The sequence below is a fragment of the Diabrotica undecimpunctata genome, chromosome 1 (assembly GCF_040954645.1).
Source record: "Diabrotica undecimpunctata isolate CICGRU chromosome 1, icDiaUnde3, whole genome shotgun sequence".
NCBI classification, from domain to species: Eukaryota; Metazoa; Arthropoda; class Insecta; order Coleoptera; family Chrysomelidae; genus Diabrotica; species Diabrotica undecimpunctata.
The window spans coordinates 110221116-110244604 of NC_092803.1; the positions used below are offsets into that span (position 1 = coordinate 110221116).

The 23489-nt window shown below is 32.2% G+C and overlaps 1 protein-coding gene across 1 annotated transcript in view; it reads right to left on the minus strand.

Moving 5' to 3' along the window:
* Positions 1-7282: 7282 nt before the first annotated feature.
* Positions 7283-23489, minus strand: part of LOC140452320 (cytochrome P450 4d2-like) — a 101880-nt gene continuing 85673 nt past the window's right edge. Inside the window, exons 6-8 of the mRNA XM_072546507.1 lie at positions 19460-19631; positions 15590-15763; positions 7283-7507 (exon numbers count right to left, since the gene is read on the minus strand). Of these exons, the coding sequence (XP_072402608.1) occupies positions 7347-7507; positions 15590-15763; positions 19460-19631 (507 nt within the window). The 3' untranslated portion in view covers positions 7283-7346. The remainder of the gene's footprint in view (positions 7508-15589; positions 15764-19459; positions 19632-23489) is intronic.

Here is a 23489-nt window from a genome sequence, read left to right on the forward strand (position 1 = left end):
TTAAAAACAACGAGTGGCAAGGGGAGTATATTCCCTCCAAAAAATTCATGGCATTATTTTCATCTGTCTCATCTAACGAGTTCAATATATTTCCCGCTACCGAAGTAAAGTAATTATTAAACTCGTTTGATGAAATATTACATGAAGTTACTTTTTTATTTTGAGTTTTATTCCTATGATAATTGATGACTTTCCAAGAATCTCGAGATATATTATCAGATTTTAAGAAAAACTGCTCATATGCCAGTTTTTTTCTTTATTGATATTGTTAATTGATAGTGTTTTTTGAATTGATTATACAGAGTGTAATCACTAGTAAGGTTAGCAGTAATTTTTATCTTCGAAAGGTTTACTCGCATTTTCCTTAGTTCATCGTCAAACCAAGAAACAGGTGCCTCAAAATGAATTCTTGACTTTTTTACTGGAAAGCAAACTTCAGTTAATTTTACATATGTGTCAATTATGAACTCAGCTAATTCCGTTGCTGTTATTGAATTGTTTATTAACGACCAATCCACAGATTTTAGTGATTGTTTTAACATTTGGGTGCCTTTACATGTTACGTGTCTTCTGAATATCCTATCATTGTCAATTTGATCAGATTTTATTTTTAAATTTAGGAATTGAGCACAATGATCAGCAAGGCATGGGTCTACAACACCACACCCAACTATTTCATTATCTATATTTGTTAAAATATTATCTAAACAACTTGCTGATCTAGCAGTGATTCTTGTAAATTCATCAATCCTCATAGTAAAACCAAAAGAAGAAATTAGATCGGAACAATATTTTAATTCGTTTGAAGTGCCTTTGAAATCAATATTGAGATCCCCAATTATAATTGTTTGAACATAATTATTAGAACAGAATATTAATAATTTTTCAAATAGGCCTAAGAAAATTTGGAAATCTGCGTTACCTGTTCTATACACTGATACTAGAATAGTTTTTATATCTATAATTTCTAAAGCACAAAATTCACCTTCATATTCACAAGATATATCATTTAAAGAAACTGGACGTGTAGATATTTTGCCATCGCAGAAAATAGCAACACCCCCATGTTCTCTACTTTTTCTACAGTAACAAGTTGATAAAAAGTATCTGTCAATTATCACTGTTGTTAATTCAGATTCTCTAAGCCAATGTTCAGAAAAGCACAAAATATTTTAATTCATTTGAAGTGCCTTTGAAATCAATATTGAAATCCCCAATTATAATTGTTTGAACATAATTATTAGAACAGAATATTAATAATTTTTCAAATAGGCCTAAGAAAATTTGGAAATCTGCGTTACCTGTTCTATACATACACTGATACTAGAATAGTTTTTATATCTATAATTTCCAAAGCATAAAATTCACCTTCATATTCACAAGATATATCATTTAAAGAAACTGGACGTGTAGATATTTTGCCATCGCAGAAAATAGCAACACCCCCATGTTCTCTACTTTTTCTACAGTAACAAGTTGATAAAAAGTATCTGTCAATTATCACTGTTGTTAATTCAGATTCTCTAAGCCAATGTTCAGAAAAGCACAAAATATTGTAAGTTTTATCTTTTAAAAAAATGTTAAGTTGATCAATTTTATTTAATAAACTTTGTGTATTTATATGAAAAATGCTTACCAAACTGGTTTGGTCAGGATTTACTACCAACTTTTGTTTATCAGAACTTATCATATCACTTTCACAAAAACAGGTGTTTCCTATATTCTTTTGCACTACCCCCAATTATAATTGTTTGAACATAATTATTAGAACAGAATATTAATAATTTTTCAAATAGGCCTAAGAAAATTTGGAAATCTGCGTTACCTGTTCTATACACTGATACTAGAATAGTTTTTATATCTATAATTTCCAAAGCATAAAATTCACCTTCATATTCACAAGATATATCATTTAAAGAAACTGGACGTGTAGATATTTTGCCATCGCAGAAAATAGCAACACCCCCATGTTCTCTACTTTTTCTACAGTAACAAGTTGATAAAAAGTATCTGTCAATTATCACTGTTGTTAATTCAGATTCTCTAAGCCAATGTTCAGAAAAGCACAAAATATTGTAAGTTTTATCTTTTAAAAAAATGTTAAGTTGATCAATTTTATTTAATAAACTTTGTGTATTTATATGAAAAATGCTTACCAAACTGGTTTGGTCAGGATTTACTACCAACTTTTGTTTATCAGAACGTATCATATCACTTTCACAAAAACAGGTGTTTCCTATATTCTTTTGCACTACCGCTGATTCTATTCGTACACTTTTATCTACATCTCTTGCGGCTTTCTGGGTGTTACGTGAAAAAAACGTTGTACGTGAGCTCCACATGGCCATATTTTAGGAGACATAGCTTCTTAAAAATTGTTATTAAAAATTGTAACTTTAAATGAACTGTAAATATCAGGATGCTTTGATTTTAGGGATTCTACGTCTACTTCGGGAAATGTAGTCTTCATAAGTTCCCTCATATTTTCCGCAGTCATATCGGGATCGACCCTGTATACATGTAGGTCTATCAACTTATGTACTCCCTTGATTTCTTTTCCATTTAATATCATTTCAGTGTTTTTTCCCACAACTAAATGCTTTCTTTTTTTCCTTCTATCTACTTCTGTCCATTCAGATTTTTCCTGGTTACTTTCACCTACGTATATGTACTCATTTAACTTTTGTTCTGTAGTTACTTGTAATATCGCTTCTGAAACATCTTTCTTTGTAACTTCACATTTCTGGGAAGAACTGGCAACAGTGCGATCTTTGTTCGCGTTGATGAGTTGACGAAATGATTTTGTTTCGACTGAATCCATAAGTGTGTCTTTGTTTATTACCTTATTTTGATGTATAAGTTGTTCTTGATTTTCGACAACATTTTTTTGCGAATTAAATTGTTTTAGTAAATCAATATGTTGACTCATAAGGTCAATTTTTCCGTATAGCTCTTTAATTAGGGTATCTTTTTGTCTAATTATATATTTGAATATGTTAATATCAATTACCTTATCATCTGTTATTAAGTTATCCATTGCTTCCAAAAATATTTGATCTTCAGGTTTCACTGGTAAACAACATTCAATCAACTCGTCATTTATAAACTTAACATTGTTACTCTTTCGAGCACAACTCACATGGATGCTAGCGTCACAATTTATGCACTTTACTCCATTTACTACAGTTTTTTTACACTTTTTACAATATTTATTTTGGAGAGACATTTCACACGTCTTTACACCTGCTTGCCGTGTTGCCGAATGTGAATGATTTAGTAACCACTGCTTACCAGAAGACTAGCCAACACACGAATTCCTAGAGAAATTTGAATGAATATTAGTAGGATACTTCAGGTTCCAGTTTCGGTTGTCGAAACAGTGAATGAGAAGTTGCCAAATAGAAAAACCTGCCTTATCTGTCCGCCAAGGCTAAAAAAGAACTGCTTATGTGTGTGTTGAATGCAAGAGACCAACTTGTTTGAACTGTTTAAAAAAAATTTGTAATACTTGTTACAGTCTACGCTAAGTATCGTATGCTTTTATTTATTCTATACCCATTTTTGCCTAAGTTTACCAATTACGTTTTTCTTTAAGTGATTAAGTGATTTAATTTGTTAATAAGCGTGGTAAATAAACTATCCTCTTAAATGTTTTGTAATGAAATTTATTGTTTTTTGAAAAAATTTTAGTAAAACGTTTAATTAGTGAATCTTTGTTTTTTGTTGTTGACGCTATACTCTAGCTTATCTAAATAAACACTTAAATCAGTTGCAACAATTTTTTTAAGACACTTTACAATATGTATTTAAGCGTTAGTAATTTAAAAATATTCGCAATTTCTTAATATTAATTTGATGGTGGTGTCAATTTAACGGCACGTCACCAGTTGCGTGACAACTGTAGCACGTCACCAGTTAATGATTAATTTAACAATAAAATACTGAAAACTCTTGTTTTCAACACTTCCACAAGGCTTTCTCAAGTGTTCTATTTTCCATAGATTCTAATAAAGATTGCTTAATGCCTTTATTTTGAATGTGAAGAATTTGAAATTCGTCATTAAAAAGATGATTATGGTCTAGAAGGTAAAGTGCGTACGTAGAGTCTGTTTTTCTATTATTGAAAGCCCTTTTGTGTTCTGTTATACGTTTGATAAAAGTTCTACTAGTTTGACCGATGTAAGTTTTTGGGCAGTCACCACATTTAAATTTATATGCATCGCTGTATAATTACTTTTTCTTTTGGCTCTTGTTGTTCTTAATATATTATTTGTCTAAGTTGTTGTTTCTTCTGAAAGCTGGTGATAGTCCTTTCTTTTTTATATGTTTGGCTATTTTTGCTAATATCTTGCCTGTATATGTAATCGAGCAGAAGGTACTGGGTTTTCTCTCTGGTGGGGAGAATTTCAGGGCTTTCTTATGTAGTTTTTGATTTAAAATTTTATTTATTGTTTGTTCGTTGTACCCATTGTTTGCTGATATTTGCTTAATGATATTCAGTTCTATCTCAAAGTTATTTTTTAATATGAAAATTTCTATTAGACTATATAATATGCTATGGTAGGCAGTCAATTTATGTTGTGTAGGATGGGATGATGAATTGTGTGTAGCCGTATCAGTATGGGTAGGTTTATGAAATACGGAGGAATAAGAATTGGTTAAGTTGTCTGCTAGTTTCTGTAAAACATACCAGTACATCGTCTACACCAGTACCTATCTCCAATACAAAAACTGTTTGAAAATGGGATGTTTTGTTTTTAAAAGATTATCCGTTATAAGTCCTGCACAGTTATTTGTATATATTTGATTATTAAATTCAAAGTAGTCCTAGCTTATGCAAATTTTAAGAAGATGTAAAATTTTAACATCGATATAGACATCGACAACATCGATGAAGACATGAGAAATATGGGAATACGTGCTTGGTGGAGGAAGGCGATAGATACGGACGACTGGAGAGAAATTCTTGAGGAGGCTAGGACCCACGTAGGGGTGTAAAGCCAGAATGATGATGATGATGATATAAAATTTTAGACGTAATGATTGGATTTGTAATATTATGGTCTAAAAGGTCTTTTACTAGAACAAATGACTTTGACAACTTTTAATGACGAACTTCAAATTATTCACATTCAAAATAAAGGTCTTAAGCTATCTTTATTAGAATCTATGGAAATTAACAAATTAAAAAATATAGACATAATTCCTAATGACCAACCAACTTGAGACAAACTGTTCTCCCCTCCTCAACCTATTCAGTTCAAGACTGTAAAGTGTAAACACATACCGAAAATAGAACACTTGAGAAAGACACTCTGGTCGAAAAAGCTGTAGTGATAATAATTTAAAATAAATTTTGTGGAAGTGTTCAAAACAAAAGTTTTCAGTGTTTGATTGTTAGAAAAAATGAATTTCCCTCAAGTATCGGTCGAATCCACGACTTAGCGACTTAATTCGTTTATACAATTGCCAAATTGTTGTATTATTGTTTATTTAATATTCCGAATTTATAAAAGATTCCGAGTTTTACTTGCCACTCGAAGAAAAGATAAGGTGGCGCCTTTTTTGCTTTTTTATTTCATTCAATTTTTGATCCATTTACCTTTAGTTAGTATAATTCTCTTTTTTATTCTTTCTGACTTCAGTATCCCCTGTTCGGGTTAGTGATGTGTAGAACCAGATCCCAAAGCTCGCCATAGAGTTTGACTATGACACAATGACAATCATCTGTATCATGACTGTATTAACTGTATTTGTTAGCGTTTTTCAACTAATCGTGTAAGTTTTTCTGACGTTCTCAATTACTTCGTATAGTCCGTTTCGCGAGATGTAGTGGTAGGTTTGTTTAAAATCAATAAAGATTGTATGCAAATCGAGATTTTGTTCATATCTGTTGTGTTGTTTTGTAATAACTTAAGCATAACAATTTGATTGGTTGTTGTTCTTCAGTGTCTTAAACTAGCCTGGTATTCTCCTATTACCTTTTGTTTCGTAGGTTTTTATTTTACTTATTATAATTTCTTTAAATACTTCATATTATTATACTTTCTTATAGTGCGTTTTCTCTGTAATTTTCACAGAGAGTTTTATTACCTTTCTTGTGAGCTGGGCAGATGAATACTGTGTTTCATTGTTCTGGCGTTTCTTCGTTTTTTCATATTTTTATAGTTTAGCTATCTTTTGCTGCAGCATATCCCCACCTACTTTTAAAATTTCTGCTAGCATTCTGCTTTCTCCTGCACTTTTATTATATTTTAGGTCTATTATTACTTATATTGCCTTCTCTGTCGGTTCGTGTGTTTGTTATTGTTCTGTTCCCTGTATTTATTGTTGTATTTCTATTCCTGTTTGGCTTTTTTCGTTTAATAATTTATCAAAATACTCTAACGTCTGTTTAATTTGTCTATCTTGTCTCCTAGTAACATACCATATTTATTTCTGCAAAATATTGTTCTTTTATTTTATATCACTCGTGTCTTTTTTATGTCTTTATATAAAAATGTCTTTTTGAACATAGATGTCTTTTATTATTTCTAGTTGTTTTTCCAGTAATTTTCTTTTCTTTTGTCTACATAATCGTTTAGATTCTCTACTTTTAGTTTTATAATGCTCTTTACTTTTTCTGTACCAGTTCTAATGTTTTTCAGTTTTGCGTTGTTCCTTTGTGCTAGGATTCTTTTGCAGTCCTTTTTTCTTTTTCTGCTTTGCCAATGCTGAGGTCTGCCGCTTGTATCATGCCTGTTTTTATTAATTCCAATTTCTCCTCTAGGTTCCCCGTTGTGAATCTTCCAAATTTCTGGTTTATTTCCTTCTCTATTATTTTTGCTACCTCTATATATATTGGAGCTGCTCTACTTGGTTTTTTTCAATTGTTTTCTTTTTCTTGGCTGCTTGTCATTTTATTGCTGAAGTGTACCAATATATGGTCACTGTCGGCATCTGGCCCCTTGTATCTTATGCAATCAGTTACTGATCTATTCTGTTTTTTTTTTCTCAAGGAGAACATGGTCTATTTAATTTCTTCTTTTCCCGCCAGGAGAGATCCAAGTTATTTTATGTACATATTTATTATCAAATTGGGTACTAGCAATCTTAAGGTTTTGTTTTGCCATTGTCGTTAAACTTTCTTTATGCTGACTTTTACCACCTATTTTATTCATATGAGATATGAATAAAACTGATATTCTTGTCTTTTTACTTTAATCACCTCGCCGAATTATTCATAAAACTCATTTCTAATTTCCATTTAAGGCCTTTAAATATATAGGCCGTTAAAAAAATAGTTAAATTAATTAAAATTTATTTACTCAACAAAAAATTAAAAGCTTACATTCCAGTTAATCCGACTACGGCCTATTTTTCAAAGATATACAAACTCCATTCTTTGACACAAGGATTGTTTCTGGAGATAACTGCAATTTCTTTTGACACGTTGAAGGATATAGCTCAAAGTTTCTTATTACTTTTGATATCGTACTCTTCATTTCTAGCATAGCAAACTTTTGACCTGAAAAATTAAGCATGGAGAGTCAGACGTTATTTAAATTTTGATAAACATCAGTAAAGTAAAACAGAAAACATAAAAGTCTTAACACCAATTACCTCAATAAAAACATAGTCATCGGATAAAGAAAACACTTGACGGTAATTTGTCTTCATCCTTATGGGGGAAAGAAATATTTAATCGAAAGGAAAAACATACAATGGATAAAATTATTTTGTTAATATATAGACAGGTATTAATAAATACAATGTCTTGCAGGATTAGAACCAAAATTCTGCAAATATCTGACACCTGACTAACTGTCAACCAATGACAAATGTTCGATAAGTAAGAGACCTGCGAATTAAAACACGTCGTCCAGCATCACACCTGTTGCTAACTTATGGTTACGTTTCATAAATGATAATTGCATGCGAAGTGACTTTTTTAATTCGTATTGTCATTTACAATTAAAATTCTTCTAATAATAGGAGGAGCAGTAAAATTTCACCTCTTCTTCGAAATAGTAGTGGAATTTTGACGTTGCTGTAGGGGCTCAGATTCGTCTTGGTCGTAGGTTATGTAAGTTGGCTATGACGGACTAGCTAAGAACTGCTCCCGTGTCGGATTCCACTGCCGATCAACTACATCAAAATTGCTTCGACAGCCCCTCCACAATTTTCTTAGTGGAGGGACGCTTTGTATTCGGTCGTGATCGCTGATCGCTGAAGCTAAAAAAGACTCATGACAAGGGAAGGGTAAGTTCTAGATCTGGAGTTTGTCGAATGATGCCACTACAATGCTTCCGTGTATCTTTAAGTTTGTGGTTGATGAGAAAATGCGCACCGATGTGATGGCTCGCTTTAATTGGCCCACCAAGTAAACTGAAACTACACAAAAAATCTCCCTTAAGTGAGTAGTGGAACTTTGGCTAGGAGTCACTACGAAGGGGACTCAGGTTATAAGGCGTCATCCTAACTTAAATAGCCTTCTTTTAGGCTGTGAGCTTCGGTCAAAATCATCATTTATTTTTTAGCCCATGATGGAATAAAATTAAATCTATAATAAATAAATCCTTTAAATAAGTAAGTTTATAGGTTTTATAGCATACTAGACCATAATATAGTGAGTTTCAGTAAGAACCGAAATACATCCGGAAAACCATAAAAAGCAGTGAATTAAGGCAAAGGTTTAGGTAGCTACTGAAATAACGTCATAATTCAAATTACATTTAACAGCAGGTACCAAAATCTTTTAAAAAATCACAGAAACCAGAAAGAGTTAAACCGAAAGACAAAGGATCTAACAGGTGTAGTCTGAGAAAATTATTCTAGAAGCGTACACTAATGTAAGTTTTAGATAAAGTTACTAAATAAAACTGATAAAACTGGCGAAACAATCACAGGGTAAAATTGGTCATCCTATAAACAGACATTAATAACAATAAGAACGGGAATGCTGCCCCAAACTTTGTAGATATTTTTGAGTGGAATACTGGTAGCATTAAAAGAGATTTTGGACAAAATAGTAAAGCTGGATTTAAAGGCATAGATTAATGCTAAATTTAAAAACCTACGGTTAAAGTCATGCCCTATTACCAGCTTTACTGTACTGATAAAATTATGGATATATATTTAAAAAACATAATTCGGAGGCTGTAATTACAGAAGAGAACAATACCATTATTATAAAATAAGGTAAAATATCTCGAAATTATTCCTGATAAAAAACGTATGTATTAATTAGCCATTATTACTTTATCGTTTCTAATCTAATAAAGATTCTTGGGATGGACCATAGGCTCTGAAATTTAAACCGATATATTGTTTAGTTCAATATAACTATACAATAATTATTTATGCTGCGCTGGGTTGATAAAACAAAATGACCTAGCCAAAAGTGAAACCATAGTTTCAAAACCCACAAAGACTCACTTGTATGGGAAAAACTGGTACAATATTTAAGAGTCTTAAACATTGTCTAAAGGTCTAAGGTAACAACAAAATACATATAAAAGAGAACAATTCATTCATCATTAATCTCTATGCGTCCACAGCTGGATATAGGTTTCCATCTCTCTCTGTCTTGTGCGACTTGCATCCAGTTATTGCTAACACGCTTCAGGTCGTCAGTCCATCTAGTTGGTGGGCATCCTCTGCTCCTTATTGCTTCTTGCGTTGGTCTCCACTTTAAAATACGTTTTGTTCATGGGTTATCTGATAATCTGGTGACGTCTCCTGCCCAATTCCATTTAAACGAGGCGATTTTTTCGATATCGTCTATTGTTTTTGTTCTACGACGTAGTTCTTCGTTTGGGATTCGCCAACATTTGGCGCTCCATAGCCATCTGAGTCACGCGAATCTTACTAACTACCTTTTTTGTGAGTATTAATATTTTCGCTCCATACGCGAGTATAGGTAACACACATTGGTCAAAGATTTTTCTTTAAAGGCCTATGAGTAGATTAGTCATTATTTGCGTCTTGTTCATATTAATCTTTCGTTCGACCTCCAAGGAAGCGTGATTTAATTTTTCAAACATTATTATTGCATCATCCATAAGATCGGCTATAAGGACGATGTTATCTGCAAATCTCAAATGAGTAAGCTTCTCTTTATTTATGTTGATACCATGCTCGTTCAGATGTGCCTTCTTACAAATATGTTCTAAAAGCGTCGTGAATAGCTTTGGAGAGACTGTGTCTCCTTGCCGTACTTCTCGCTGTATTCATAATTTATTTGTTTCCTGTTTAGATAGTCTTAAGCTAGCTGTGGCATTTTGGTAGATATATTTGATTACGTTAGTGTAGCTATGGCCTATAGAAGCTATAGAAAGATGAAATACTTGGGGCACATTGTGAGAGGTGAAAAGTACGAACTTTTAAGAAATATGCAGGGCAAAATTAAGGGCAAAAGAAGTGTGGGAAGAAGAAAAATATCGTGGCTTCGTAATCTACGTGAATGGTTCGGGTGTAGTTCGATTGAACTTTTTGGGCGCGCTGCTAACAAAGTCGCAGTGGCCATGATGATTTCCAATCTCCGCTAGGAATGGCACGAGAAGAAGAAGAAGCTATGGCCTAATCGGCATTCTGTCAATGCTTTTAACATTTTCTGATGGCTTGTGGTATCGAATGCTTTCTCGTATTCGACAAATATCAGTGCCAATGGTTTGTTGTATTCTGCAGACTTCTCTATCAGGTTTCTTATCACTAGTAAGTGGTCGTTAGTACTGTATCCTGATCTAAATCCAGCTTGTTCTCTAGGCTAATAGAAGTCTAATTTAGCGTCCAGTCTTTTTTTTGATAATTTTTGTAAAAAGTGTATATTTGTATGAAAGCAAACTGATAGGACAGTAGTTTTTTAAATCTGATATGTCTCCTGGCTTATGTAATAAAGTGATGACTGCATTATTCCATTGAGAAGGAGTTTTTCCTTGGTAGATGCATTTGGTGAAAAGCTTGGCTAAAGACTGGATTTTTTTGTTTCTACCTAGTTTGATCGCTTCGATCACTACTCCGTCATCGCCAAAGATTTGTTATTTTTTTATTCCTAAAAGTGCCGTTTTGTTTTCGTATGAAGTTATTTCTGGCACTAATTCTGATCATTGGTTTGTGATTTTGGGCAGAGGCTGATCTTGCCTTTCGTAGGTGCTCTCATACATTTCACGATAAAAGGATTCGACAACCTCAAGGATTTTGGTTCAATCAGTAGTAATGTTTCCATCTTTGTTTTTTATTTTGTACATATTTTTGTTTCCTATGTTGTTCGTACTTCTCCTTAAAACTTTTAAACTTTTGTTTTCTTGAATTATTTTAGTTATTTCTCTTGTATTGTTTTCTCTTACGTCTTTTTGGATTGACCGGTGGATATCTTTATTTAATGTCTTCATTTTTTTGTAGTCGGAGCCGTATTTTTCCGTCAGCTGTCTTTTTTTACCTATTCGCTCGCTTAGTTTTTCTTTATAGGTCAGAATGGTCGGACAGTTCCTTTCCGTTTCTTTTAGAGCCTTCATTATGCCATTATTTGCTTGATCTACATCTTTTTCACCCTAACGATGTCATCTGCAAATCTCAAATGAGTATGCTTCTCTTTATTTATGTTAAAACCATGCTCGTTCAGATGTGCCTTCTTACGAGTATGTTCTAAAAGCGTCGTGAATAGCTTTGGAGAGACTGTGTCTCCTTGCCGTACTCCTCGCTGTATTCAGAATTTATTTGTTTCTTGGTTAGATAGTCTTAAGCTAGCTGTGGAATTTTGGTAGATATATTTAATTACGTTAGTGTAGCTATGGCCTAATCGGCATTCTGTCAATGCTTTTAACATTTTCTGATGGCTTGTGGTATCGAATGCTTTCTCGTATTTGACAAATATCAGTGCCAATGGTTTGTTGTATTCTGCAGACTTCTCTATCAGGTTTCTTATCACTAGTAAGTGGTCGTTAGTACTGTATCCTGATCTAAATCCAGCTTGTTCTCTAGGCTAATTGAAGTCTAATTTAGCGTCCAGTTTTTTTATTTGATAATTTTTGTAAAAATTGTATATATGTATGAAAGCAAACTGATAGGACAGTAGTTTTTTAAATCTGTTATGTCTCCTTGCTTATGTAATAAAGTGATGACTGCATTATTCCATTGAGAAGGAGTTTTTCCTTGGTAGATGCATTTGGTGAAAAGCTTGGCTAAAGCCTGAATTTTTTTGTTTCTACCTAGTTTGATCGCTACGATCACTACTCCTTCATCGCCAAAGATTTATTATTTTTCATTTCTAAAAGTGCCGTTTTGATTTCGTATGAAGTTATTTCTGGCATTAATTCTGATTACTGGTTTGTGATTTTGGGCAGAGGCTGATCTTGCCTTTCGTAGGTGCTCTCATACATTTTGCGATAAAAGGATTCGACAACCTCAAGGATTTTGGTTCTATCAGTAGTAATGTTTCCATCTTTGTTTTTTATTTTGTACATATTTTTGTTTCCTATGTTGTTCGTACATCTCCTCAAAACTTTTAAACTTTTGTTTTCTTGAATTATTTTAATTATTTCTCTTGTATTGTTTTCTCTTACGTCTTTTTAGATTGACCGGTGGATATCTGTATTTAATGTCTTCATTTTTGTGTAGATGGAGCCGTATTTTTCCGTCAGCTGTCTTTTTTTACCTATTAGCTCGCTATACAGAAGGATACTAAAAATATCTTATGTGGACCATGTCACCAACGTTGAGGTCCTACAGCGCATGACAAAAGAAAAAGAAGTGCTTAATTTAATTAAACAACGCAAGCTTGAGTACCTCGGCCACGTGATGCGGAACGAAGAAAAATATCGAATTCTTCAACTTGTTATGCAGGGTAAAGTATTTGGCAGAAGAGGACCGGGACGCCGTCGTATCTCGTGGTTGAAAAATCTCCGACAATGGTTTGGGATGACCTCAGCGGAGCTGTTTCGCAGAGCAGTCAACAAAACCATGATAGCCTTGATGATCGCCAACATCCGGACCGGATAAGGCACTGAAGAAGAAGAAGAAGAAGAAGCTCGCTTAGTTTTTCTTTATAGGTCAGAATGGTCGGACAGTTCCTTTCCGTTTCTTTTAGAACCTTCATTATGCCATTATTTGCTTGATCTACATCTTCTTCACCCTAACGATGTCATCTGCAAATCTCAAATGAGTAAGCTTCTCTTTATTTATGTTGATACCATGCTCGTTCAGGTGTGCCTTCTTACAAGTATGTTCTAAAAGCGTCGTGAATAGCTTTGGAGAGACTGTGTCTCGTTGCCGTACTCCTCGCTGTATTTAGAATTTATTTGTTTCTTGTTTAGATAGTCTTAAGCTAGCTGTGGAATTTTGGTAGATATATTTGATTACGTTAGTGTAGCTATGGTCTAATCGGCATTCTGTCAATGCTTTTAACATTTTCTGAGGGCTTGTGGTATCGAATGCTTTCTCGTATTCGACAAATATCAGTGCCAATGGTTTGTTGTATTCTGCAGACTTCTCTATCAGGTTTCTTATCACTAGTAAGTGGTCGTTAGTACTGTATCCTGATCTAAATCCAGCTTGTTCTCTAGGCTAATTGAAGTCTAATTTAGCGTCCAGTTTTTTTATTTGATAATTTTTGTAAAAATTGTATATATGTATGAAAGCAAACTGATAGGACAGTAGTTTTTTAAATCTGTTATGTCTCCTTGCTTATGTAATAAAGTGATGACTGCATTATTCCATTGAGAAGGAGTTTTTCCTTGGTAGATGCATTTGGTGAAAAGCTTGGCTAAAGCCTGAATTTTTTTGTTTCTACCTAGTTTGATCGCTACGATCACTACTCCTTCATCGCCAAAGATTTATTATTTTTCATTTCTAAAAGTGCCGTTTTGATTTCGTATGAAGTTATTTCTGGCATTAATTCTGATTACTGGTTTGTGATTTTGGGCAGAGGCTGATCTTGCCTTTCGTAGGTGCTCTCATACATTTCGCGATAAAAGGATTCCAAAACCCCAAGGATTTTGGTTGTATCAGTAGTAATGTTTCCATCTTTGTTTTTTATTTTGTACATATTTTTGTTTCCTATGTTGTTCGTACTTCTCCTCAAAACTTTTAAACTTTTGTTTTCTTGAATTATTTTAGTTATTTCTCTTGTATTGTTTTTTCTTACGTCTTTTCGGATTGACCGGTGGATATCTTTATTTTCTTTATTGTTGTGTAGTTAAAGCCTTATTTTACCGTCAGCTGTCTTTTTTACCTATTAGCTCGCTTAGTTTTTCTTTATAGGTCAGAACGGTCGGACAGTTCCTTTCCGTTTCTTTTAGAGCCTTCATTATGCCATTATTTGCTTGATCTACATCTTCTATTTCATCTTGCAAGTCTTGTATATGTCTGGTTAGTGTATCTTCATACAGGTCGTTGTTTTCTGGGGGAACCCATTTCTTTTTACTTGTTTTTAAAATCATCTTTGTTCTTTACAATTTGACATTTAATAGTATATTTAATAGGATTAATCTGTGGTCGTTTCCTTTTGAAAATTTGTTGAGAACTTCGATGTTTTTGATTATTTCTTTTCTGTTTGTTATCCTACAATCTATTTTTGATACTACCATCTGGACTAATCCATGTCCGTTATTATAAAGTAAAGTAAAATATCTCGAAAATATTCTTAATAAAAAACGTATTAATTAGCCATTATTACTTTATAGTTTCTGAAAAGATTTTGAAAATTTCATCGTAAACGAATTGGTTAATACAAAATAATACTATACAAATCGCAATATATGCTGTCGCCTATTAGATTGTTACGCAAAGCTACAGGAGGCGTATAAATTGGGCTTAATGCAAATAAAAGATGCTCAAGAGTATTTTAAAAGTGTCTCAATTTATCCAAAATATATATTGCACATATAAGCAAACTACACTTAAAAGTTTGAAATCTACAACGTATGAACTCGTAGAAGCTATTTCTGATAGTCTTTCCAAACAAGGTGTTAATGCTTCTTTAATTGCATCAGACCCATTCTGCAGTTCTAAGTACAAACATTCATATACCGTATGTCCGCATAGTCCAAAAATGGGTAAATACTGTTAAGTGTAGTCTATTAGGTAAATATTCCAGCAGATAGCCAAGGCCTTACAGCCTTCTGCTTGCTACATAAAACTGCTCTATGATCATTAGAAGTCTGAATCACAAGCATACCGCTCACCTAGATATCCTTTGTATAAAATATACAAAGTAGATGAAATAACATGTAGATTATGCGAAAATGCAAAGAAAAGTGCTAAACATATTTACTAAAACTACAAGACAATTATTCATTAACGCCAAAAATATATAGTACAGGTTTTTTAGAACCTGAAGAGACAACAAATGTTATTACCGTAACGGATAATAGGCTTTCTTCTAACCCCTTATATATTTCTCTTAACCTTATCTCTCTCAGATGACAGACCAATATACAAAAATTTTGGATGTTTCTTTATCAAATAAGACTAAAAACATCAAAACTGTGACTAGTCTTTACTGAAGATATCAGAGTATCATGTACTCAAGGTGTTATTTTTTGTGCATAACTATCAAAACTAGAGATTTGTACATTCATATTTTATAAAAATAAATATCAAACATAAATACCAATGCAATTTCTGGGCCCTGCACTAAACGGAGTATAGATATAAGGGTTTGTTCCACGTGTATCTTCAAATCTCTGAGGATCAAATTTTAACGGATCTGGAAAGTATTCTGGATCCCGATGGACTGCGAAGGTAAATAATACTACATTAAGTCCCTTTGGTAATACTTTTCCGTCTAAAAAATAAAATAAGTATACATCATATGTATTAATGTTTTTTTTAATTAACAAGATATTATAAAGTTTACAGTACATGCTTGTTTAATATCTCTTGTAGTAACTAGTGACAAATTCTTGAGACATTCGGGTATCAAAACAAAAATTTAGTTAGCAACTAAGAGTCAGACATAAAAAAGTCATGTTTTTATTTAGGTAAATTGTTGTACGGCCGTAGCATCTACGGAAGTATTCTCCGTATCTGAATGGTCTGCGACCGCCGCTCTAGAGGAGGATCGAAGGTTTTTCGATTCCATCCTTAACCTCTTGGTAGTGGTGTGTACCCGAACCACACTTAATGTGAAGTTAACTGGTAGCTCTGTAGTTCTCAAAAGCCCACCGACAATTTAGAATACTTAACAGTTCGAGAGTTCTTTACTTACTGTGTATTATTTTCTTACAGTATTAAATATGAGTATTCTAATTACGGTGTACGCTTAAGATTGCCAGTCCTTTACGTTTCGACGTGCGGTCGAGCATACACCCCACAAGGTGTGTAAGAACACCGTCGGGGTGGCGACTCTAATGTTGGTGTTACATCTCGCACGTTACCTCCCGAGGAAACAATCTTATGTCTTGTAAAGACGTTGATTATTTCCGTCTAGAAAGTGACTAAGGGCAAAGTGCGACTTTGGCTCGGTCACAGGGAGGAATGATTCTAAGTCCACTAGGGGCCTTTAATTCACTCCTAACCATCAGTGGACCAGCGGAACACTGTGCCAGTTCGGCACTATCTAAGATAGGTATAAGGCAACCTGTCTTTCCTATCCGCAGAGTTGACAGTTTCTTTCGTGAGGTGACAAGTTTACTATTAAACTTTTCTTCACCTCGACCAAAGAATGACCAACAGTCGCTAGTCCGGCTCCTACACATTTTAGTGAATGCTTCGTAGTCAAAAAGACTTCGTTCGTATTCACTGTAAAAAGCGTTCGGACTTGAATTTTCAAATGGCATTCGGCCAACAAGGTCTAGCGGGGCTAGTAGTGTAAGACTACTAGATCCCGATCGCAAGCAAGCTGCCAATTTAATTAAACCCAGCCTGTGAGAAATGTTTACCCCTAAGAATTACGTTCGGGTGTAACAATTCATTGGAACGATGTGTATTAACTCGAGTAAAAACAGGACCACTCCACCGCTCTCCAATGCTCCAGACCATCCCTTTCCCCCCTATAGCACTCTGATGTGCGATAGGGGCACAACTATCAGCCAAATGCTCTTCATGTTGAGGTCTTGGGTAATAAAACCCCAAGATGGTTTCCTAACCAAATTCAAAACTCAGGACAACGCATTGTCGCTATATTCCTGTTATCTTAATGTGGCTTATCCGCGAACTATAATTGCTTACTTGGGCCTCAAGTCTCCGCTCTGAGCTAGGCTCAGTTTTGCGACTTGATGCTCAAGGGGTTGGGCCCTACGTGCCCGGGTTTTTAATGGTTTTGTTAATATTTTTTTGTGACTTGCGCCGGTTTTTGATAGTAGTTTTTTGATTTTTTTTGGTCACCGAAGCCGTTTTTTGTTGTTTTTTGAATTTTTTTGTAGGATGCCTGAAGCATAAAATCAGAGTTCGTTCATATTAATATAATAAATTATCTACTTAAAATTAACTGGGTCCACGCTGTACGTTGCGATTGTCCACGAGTGTCATGAGCTACGAACTATCTTCATTGTACGTTGTTGATGTTTTTTGAAGTGTTTTCTCTCTGGTGTTTTGTTTTCTTTCTGGTGTGAGATCCTGATCGGAAATTGTGCTGCCTTTTTATACACTTCGTATTTGCAAATTCGCAGCAATCTTCCGTCGGGAGGCCAATGACAACGCAGTTAATATCACTGTTTGTGATTGGCCGGCCAGAGTGACAATCTGCGTCGTGATTGGTCACTTTTGGCGACATTGTACAGAAGCAGTGCTAATTTTTAATACATGCTTCTGAAAGAAACTTGAGGCGCCATCTAGTGCTCGATAACCGGAGGATGAGAAGAATCATTTGGTAATTGAGAAGGGTCCACAATTAACCTGACATGACACGTGATACTTGCAACTGTGGACGACGATACTGGGGCACGTGTGATTCCAAGAGTTTATATTTTAGTTTGTTTACAACTTATTCTTTGGATATAAAAATTCCAAGAAAATATATAAAAAAGGCTATCAACCGTGGTGTCGAAAGTAGGTATTTACAAAAAGAATTAGAACTGGCAATAAGAGATGTAAGATGTAATACTTGGATTAAACTTGAATGGGTGGAAAGGTAGACCAGCGGCATGGTCGTAAGTACCTATTAGATTTTAATTTAAAAAAATTAAATTCTCTTTAAACAATTCTCTTTAAACAGGTGTGACTGGAGGTGGTAAAACTGTCCTTTTTAAAGAAGATAAATACATTTTGGTTTCTCAGATAAAAACTATAAATAAGTGGGGGTTTGGAATTTTTAAACTTTTGGGAGAAGCTTGGTGCAGTATTCGAGAACCTGTTGTGGTGAACGACTTAACGAAAACTAAAAAAATACAAGTCTTTTTCCTATAAATCGAGATCCTATTTGTAAAAAAAAGTTTAATCCTGAAAAGTTAAAACAATTTGCTGAAGAGAAAAACATTTCTGACACTATCACTGACGAGCAACGTTCTACGGGTAAGCAAACTCTGATCCTATGTACAAACTCTTGCAGCTCTACTACAGAAAGCCAGAATTGCATTGCATCAACTTCTGTTGCACTTTGGGAGAACGTTTTACTAGCAAGAGTGTAATCTTCTCCGAAGCTAAAACAAAGTTAGAGGAAAAGAATAGATATTGCTAAGGTGATAACAACTAAAATCTATTTAGAACACCTACAGTTATTAAAAATTACGATAAAATCTTCGAGGAATACATTCAAAAAACAATCAAAATTAAGTAGTGACGATGAAAAAGAGAAGTTGTTTATTCAGAAAGTGGTGATTCTCTAGAAATTTATGGCTTGGATACAGTGTTGTGTTCGTTTTTTATTTTTAACACGAAGAGATATGCTTTTTGACATATCATTTTTAACTTTCTTTTTCTTAACTAAAGACCTTAGCTCTACAATTTAGCGTATTGGTAATACATAACATAAACATTTTGCATGGGATATATTATGGCTAACAATATTTTCTTTATATCAGCCTTGAAGAAATGAATCAACATTCAGAAAAACGTTAGGCTGTACAATTAATACAGATTGAGATTTTGATTGCAGATTTCTCCAATATTATTTATTAAATTGACTTTTTAACTAATCTGCGATTGGTAACCTATATATATATATATATATATATATATATATATATATATATATATATATATATATATATATATATATATATATATATATATATATATATATATATATATATATATATATATATAATATGTGCACTTAAAATACTTAAAACTATGTAAACGTATTGAAAGTTGATGAAACATTAATCTATTTAACACATAATATTTTTTACAGTCGCCTATAATAGTTCGCTCCTTATTTACTCTATTTGAATGTTTTACATTGTTTTGTAGCTAAATAGGCCAGAATACAACTGTATAAAGTTCTACATCTATAACTTCTCCTCCATCTCTAATTTCTTATTAACTTATTATTAAAACCCATGTCTCATATGATTATTTTGACAAAGTAGAAAAAACTTACCATACTCCACATCTTCAGATAATTCTCGTCCTATGTACGGTACAGAAGGGTATAATCTTAGAGTTTCCTTGATTATTAGCTCTAAATATCTCATATCGTTTAAATTTGCAACAGTTGGTTTGGCTGTTTTTAAATCAGCAAAAAGAGATTTTTGTTCCTTATACGCCTTTCGCTACAATCAGTTGTACAGTTTATAAATATTATTATTTTGGGGTATAATTAGGGTAAAAAAGTTATATATATATATATATATATATATATATATATATATATATATATATATATATATATATATATATATATATATGATGTGTTTTTTGTTTGAATGATGAACAATGAGTATTTTAATAATATATAGGGTTTTTATCGCGGTTCTCAAAGAATTAGTTTGTAAGTACTTTTTTAAATTATCTTTATTATAACTATTATGAAACACACATATATATCTAACCTAGCCAATGTAAATTTAAAATAAACTATCTTTAAATTGATATTCTTATAAAACTAATTAAATTCTATAGACAATGTAAAATTTAAACAAACTATCTTTAAAATTGAAATTGTTATGACACTAACTAAATTATATTAACAAAATTTTGTACCTTTCTTTCACTGAATGCCTAAATGAACTGTTTTCCACTATATAGATTCTAATCACCACTGAATGTCTTCGTACTTCAGTTATCCTTGTTTTTTGTGAAATTACTTTTTCCAATTATCAGCTTCTACCAATTTAAGATATAGTTTTCTTCACCAGCATTTATACACCACCAACCAAACCAGCAAACAGCATTTATACTTATTCTTCTTTTCAATATACCAATATCCAATTATTATAAGTTGATTTATACTAATCTCCAACCATAATATAATTTAATTTCTTCCAATATACCTTTTTTTATCTTCAATAATTATTTGTGTATAATTATAAATGTGCATTAAATTATATGCATAATTTTTAATCTTCATTTAACTCACTATATTAAACAATTTGACTATTTGTACCTGATTCACTGACTCCAACTAACTTTCATATTTCTTACTAAACTTTTCTGACTGACTTCTTGAAAATTCTGAACAATTTACTTCACTATTCACTAACTAAATGTGTCTACTAACTTTCATAATGAACTGGCCTGACTTCTGACTAAAAAACTGCCATCTTGAATCCAAATCACGGGTATTTATATCTTTTTGGATATTCCAGAATCATCTGGCAAGAGATCATGTTCCAATTTGTTCCATTACTTCTATATGGATGTTCTCGAAAAAATATCTGTTCCATCCACCGACATAATCATTATTCCAGAATGTTCGACCGTAAACAATGGTCACACTCTGCACTCTGGAGAATTCGTTAATGTTCCATTGATAATTTTGTTGACATTTAGGCTTTTCAGATCAGAATAAACATTCAAATTAGTAACTAACACTCTAATTTAATAAAATACACATTTCAAACAATATATTATTATAACCCCACTTTATATTCCTTATAATTCTTAATTTCTATCTGTCACTTCGAGAGTATTTTTGGTTGCCTATGCACTAATTTCTTAAAATGCCCTCACATAAATATATTTTTATAAAATTCTCTAGTATATAACTTATTTAAAACAACCAAATATCTAATATTATGTAGTATATAACTTATAAATTATTTTCTATAAACCCCAATTGTCACAATACCCCAAAATAATATTTAAAATAAATAATTTACTTATTATTTTTTTAAATATTAATTTTCTCATACCTTATTAAATTTAATAAATCAAATTTTTTTTTTTATTTAAAATGTGTTAAATACATCCCTGTTCGCTGTCTATGTCAAAGCAGAGAACAACGGATCACAGTTCGGCTATTCTATGGTCAAACTGTCATGTCAAATGGAACAATGGATGCTATATCAGAGAATAAAATATAACCTTAATTAAAAATATAATGGATATTGTGTTCTGTTTATTTATAGACAAAATCTAGGAATTATTTCCATTCAAAATAACTTTCATCAATATAAATTGGTAAGTTTTTCCACTTTATTATATTAGAAAGACATTTTTATAGCAATTATAGTATCAATTTTGTGTCTAACCCCAAATTATGATTTTTAGGGTACAAATTAATTTCCATATATACAAATTCAACAAGTATGATGTCAAATTGATTCAAAATAATGAAATCTACCATCTATTTAACAAATCAAGTCTATTGAATAAAATGGATATATCAGTAAGCTGTTAGTATTAAGTTTATAACCTAGATATATCACTACTTTTTGAAAAAATGTACATTTTTCTTGATTTATTTTAAGTCCAACTTTATCTAATCTGTTTATTATAATTTTTAGGTGTTTCTCATGATCTTCAGCCGTTTTAGAAACAATTAATATATCACCAATGTAGTGAATGACAAAATGTTCATATTGATCCAAAATATCATGAAGACATCTACATAGAACACTGCAAGATGATTGAAGTCCAAATGGTACCACTCTGAATTGACATACTACTCCATCTATCTGAAATCCTGTATACTGTCTACTTTTTCTTTCTAGAGGTATTAACCAAAAACTATGCTGTAAATCGATTTTAGTGAAAAATGACATTCCTGTAATTCTTCCTAGTATTCCATCTACTAACATATTATTAATCGTTCTGTTTACTTCTTCTCTGTATGTATATGGTATTGTATATGATTCTGTTTTAAAATCTTTTTCTTCTTTAACTTTTATACTATGGATATAATTTTGTGCAATTCTATTTTCTTTATTGACAAGTCCCTTGTGTTCCTGCAATATGGAAATGACTATTGATTTATATTCTTCAGGGCAATTTAAAACTTTTATCATATCTTCTTCTTTACAAATAAAATTATTCTTCATTATGTACTCATTATTCCTTGCTTATAATTTTACGCACTCCGCCTCGTAGGCATCCATCTGCTTAAAATTTCCATTCCTTAAATATTCACTACAATAATTATTCTTTACATTCTTTTGGGACATTTCCCTATCATCAAAATACATTTCTTCTTCATAAACATCATTATTTTCTTTTAATAATATCCTATCAACTCTTATTCCTTCTTCCACCTCATCTTTCTGCATAAATTTAATTATTTGCCCTTCCAAAGTTACCATTTTTTCTTCAAAATCTATCTTTACTTTCTTCTTTTCCAATTCATCATTTCCCATTAATATATCAACACATAAATCCTTGACAATAAATCCTTGCATATTAATTTCTTTATTAAGAATATTAATTTTAAAATTGGCTAGTTTATCAATTTCACCCAACTTCTTATTATTTGCACCAACAATTTTAATTTTTGGAATCTTTATTATATCTGATAGTTTTAATGTATTAAAAATAAAATTCTCCGAGACTAAAGTACTTTCTGAACCAGTATCTATCATAATTTTAATCATTTTATTTTTGGCCAAAGCATTTATATAAATTAAATTAATAGATTCAATAATTTTCTCTTCATCTAAAGAAATAAATTCAGAAGGTTTTTCATAATAGCAATGGCCTAACTTGTAATTCAGAAAGTTTACTGCACAAAATTTTGATTATTAGAATTGTCAGATTGTATCTGACCACTTGGATCTGATGTCCTATGTCTTTCCCTACTATGACTTCTACTCACATTTTCTTGCCTTGTACTATTTCGTTCCCTGTCTTCGCAGCTCCTATTCCTTTGTACACAATTTACCTGTCTGTTATAGTTAGGTCGCTCTGTATTTCTTCGATTATTAAAATCTTGTCTATTATTATTAGTACTGTTATTAAAATGTTGTCTATTATAATTACTGTTATTATTATTAAAATTTTGTAAATTATTACCATATCTATAATTATTATATGATTGTCTATATTGTTGATTATCATTTTTATTATATTGAAAGTTATTATTGTTTTTTCTGTTGTTATTATTACTTGTCATATTGCCTCTTTGTATTCTTTGAATAAAATTAATAAAACTATCTATTGTTTGAATATTTTGTACAGTTACGGTTTGCACAACATCA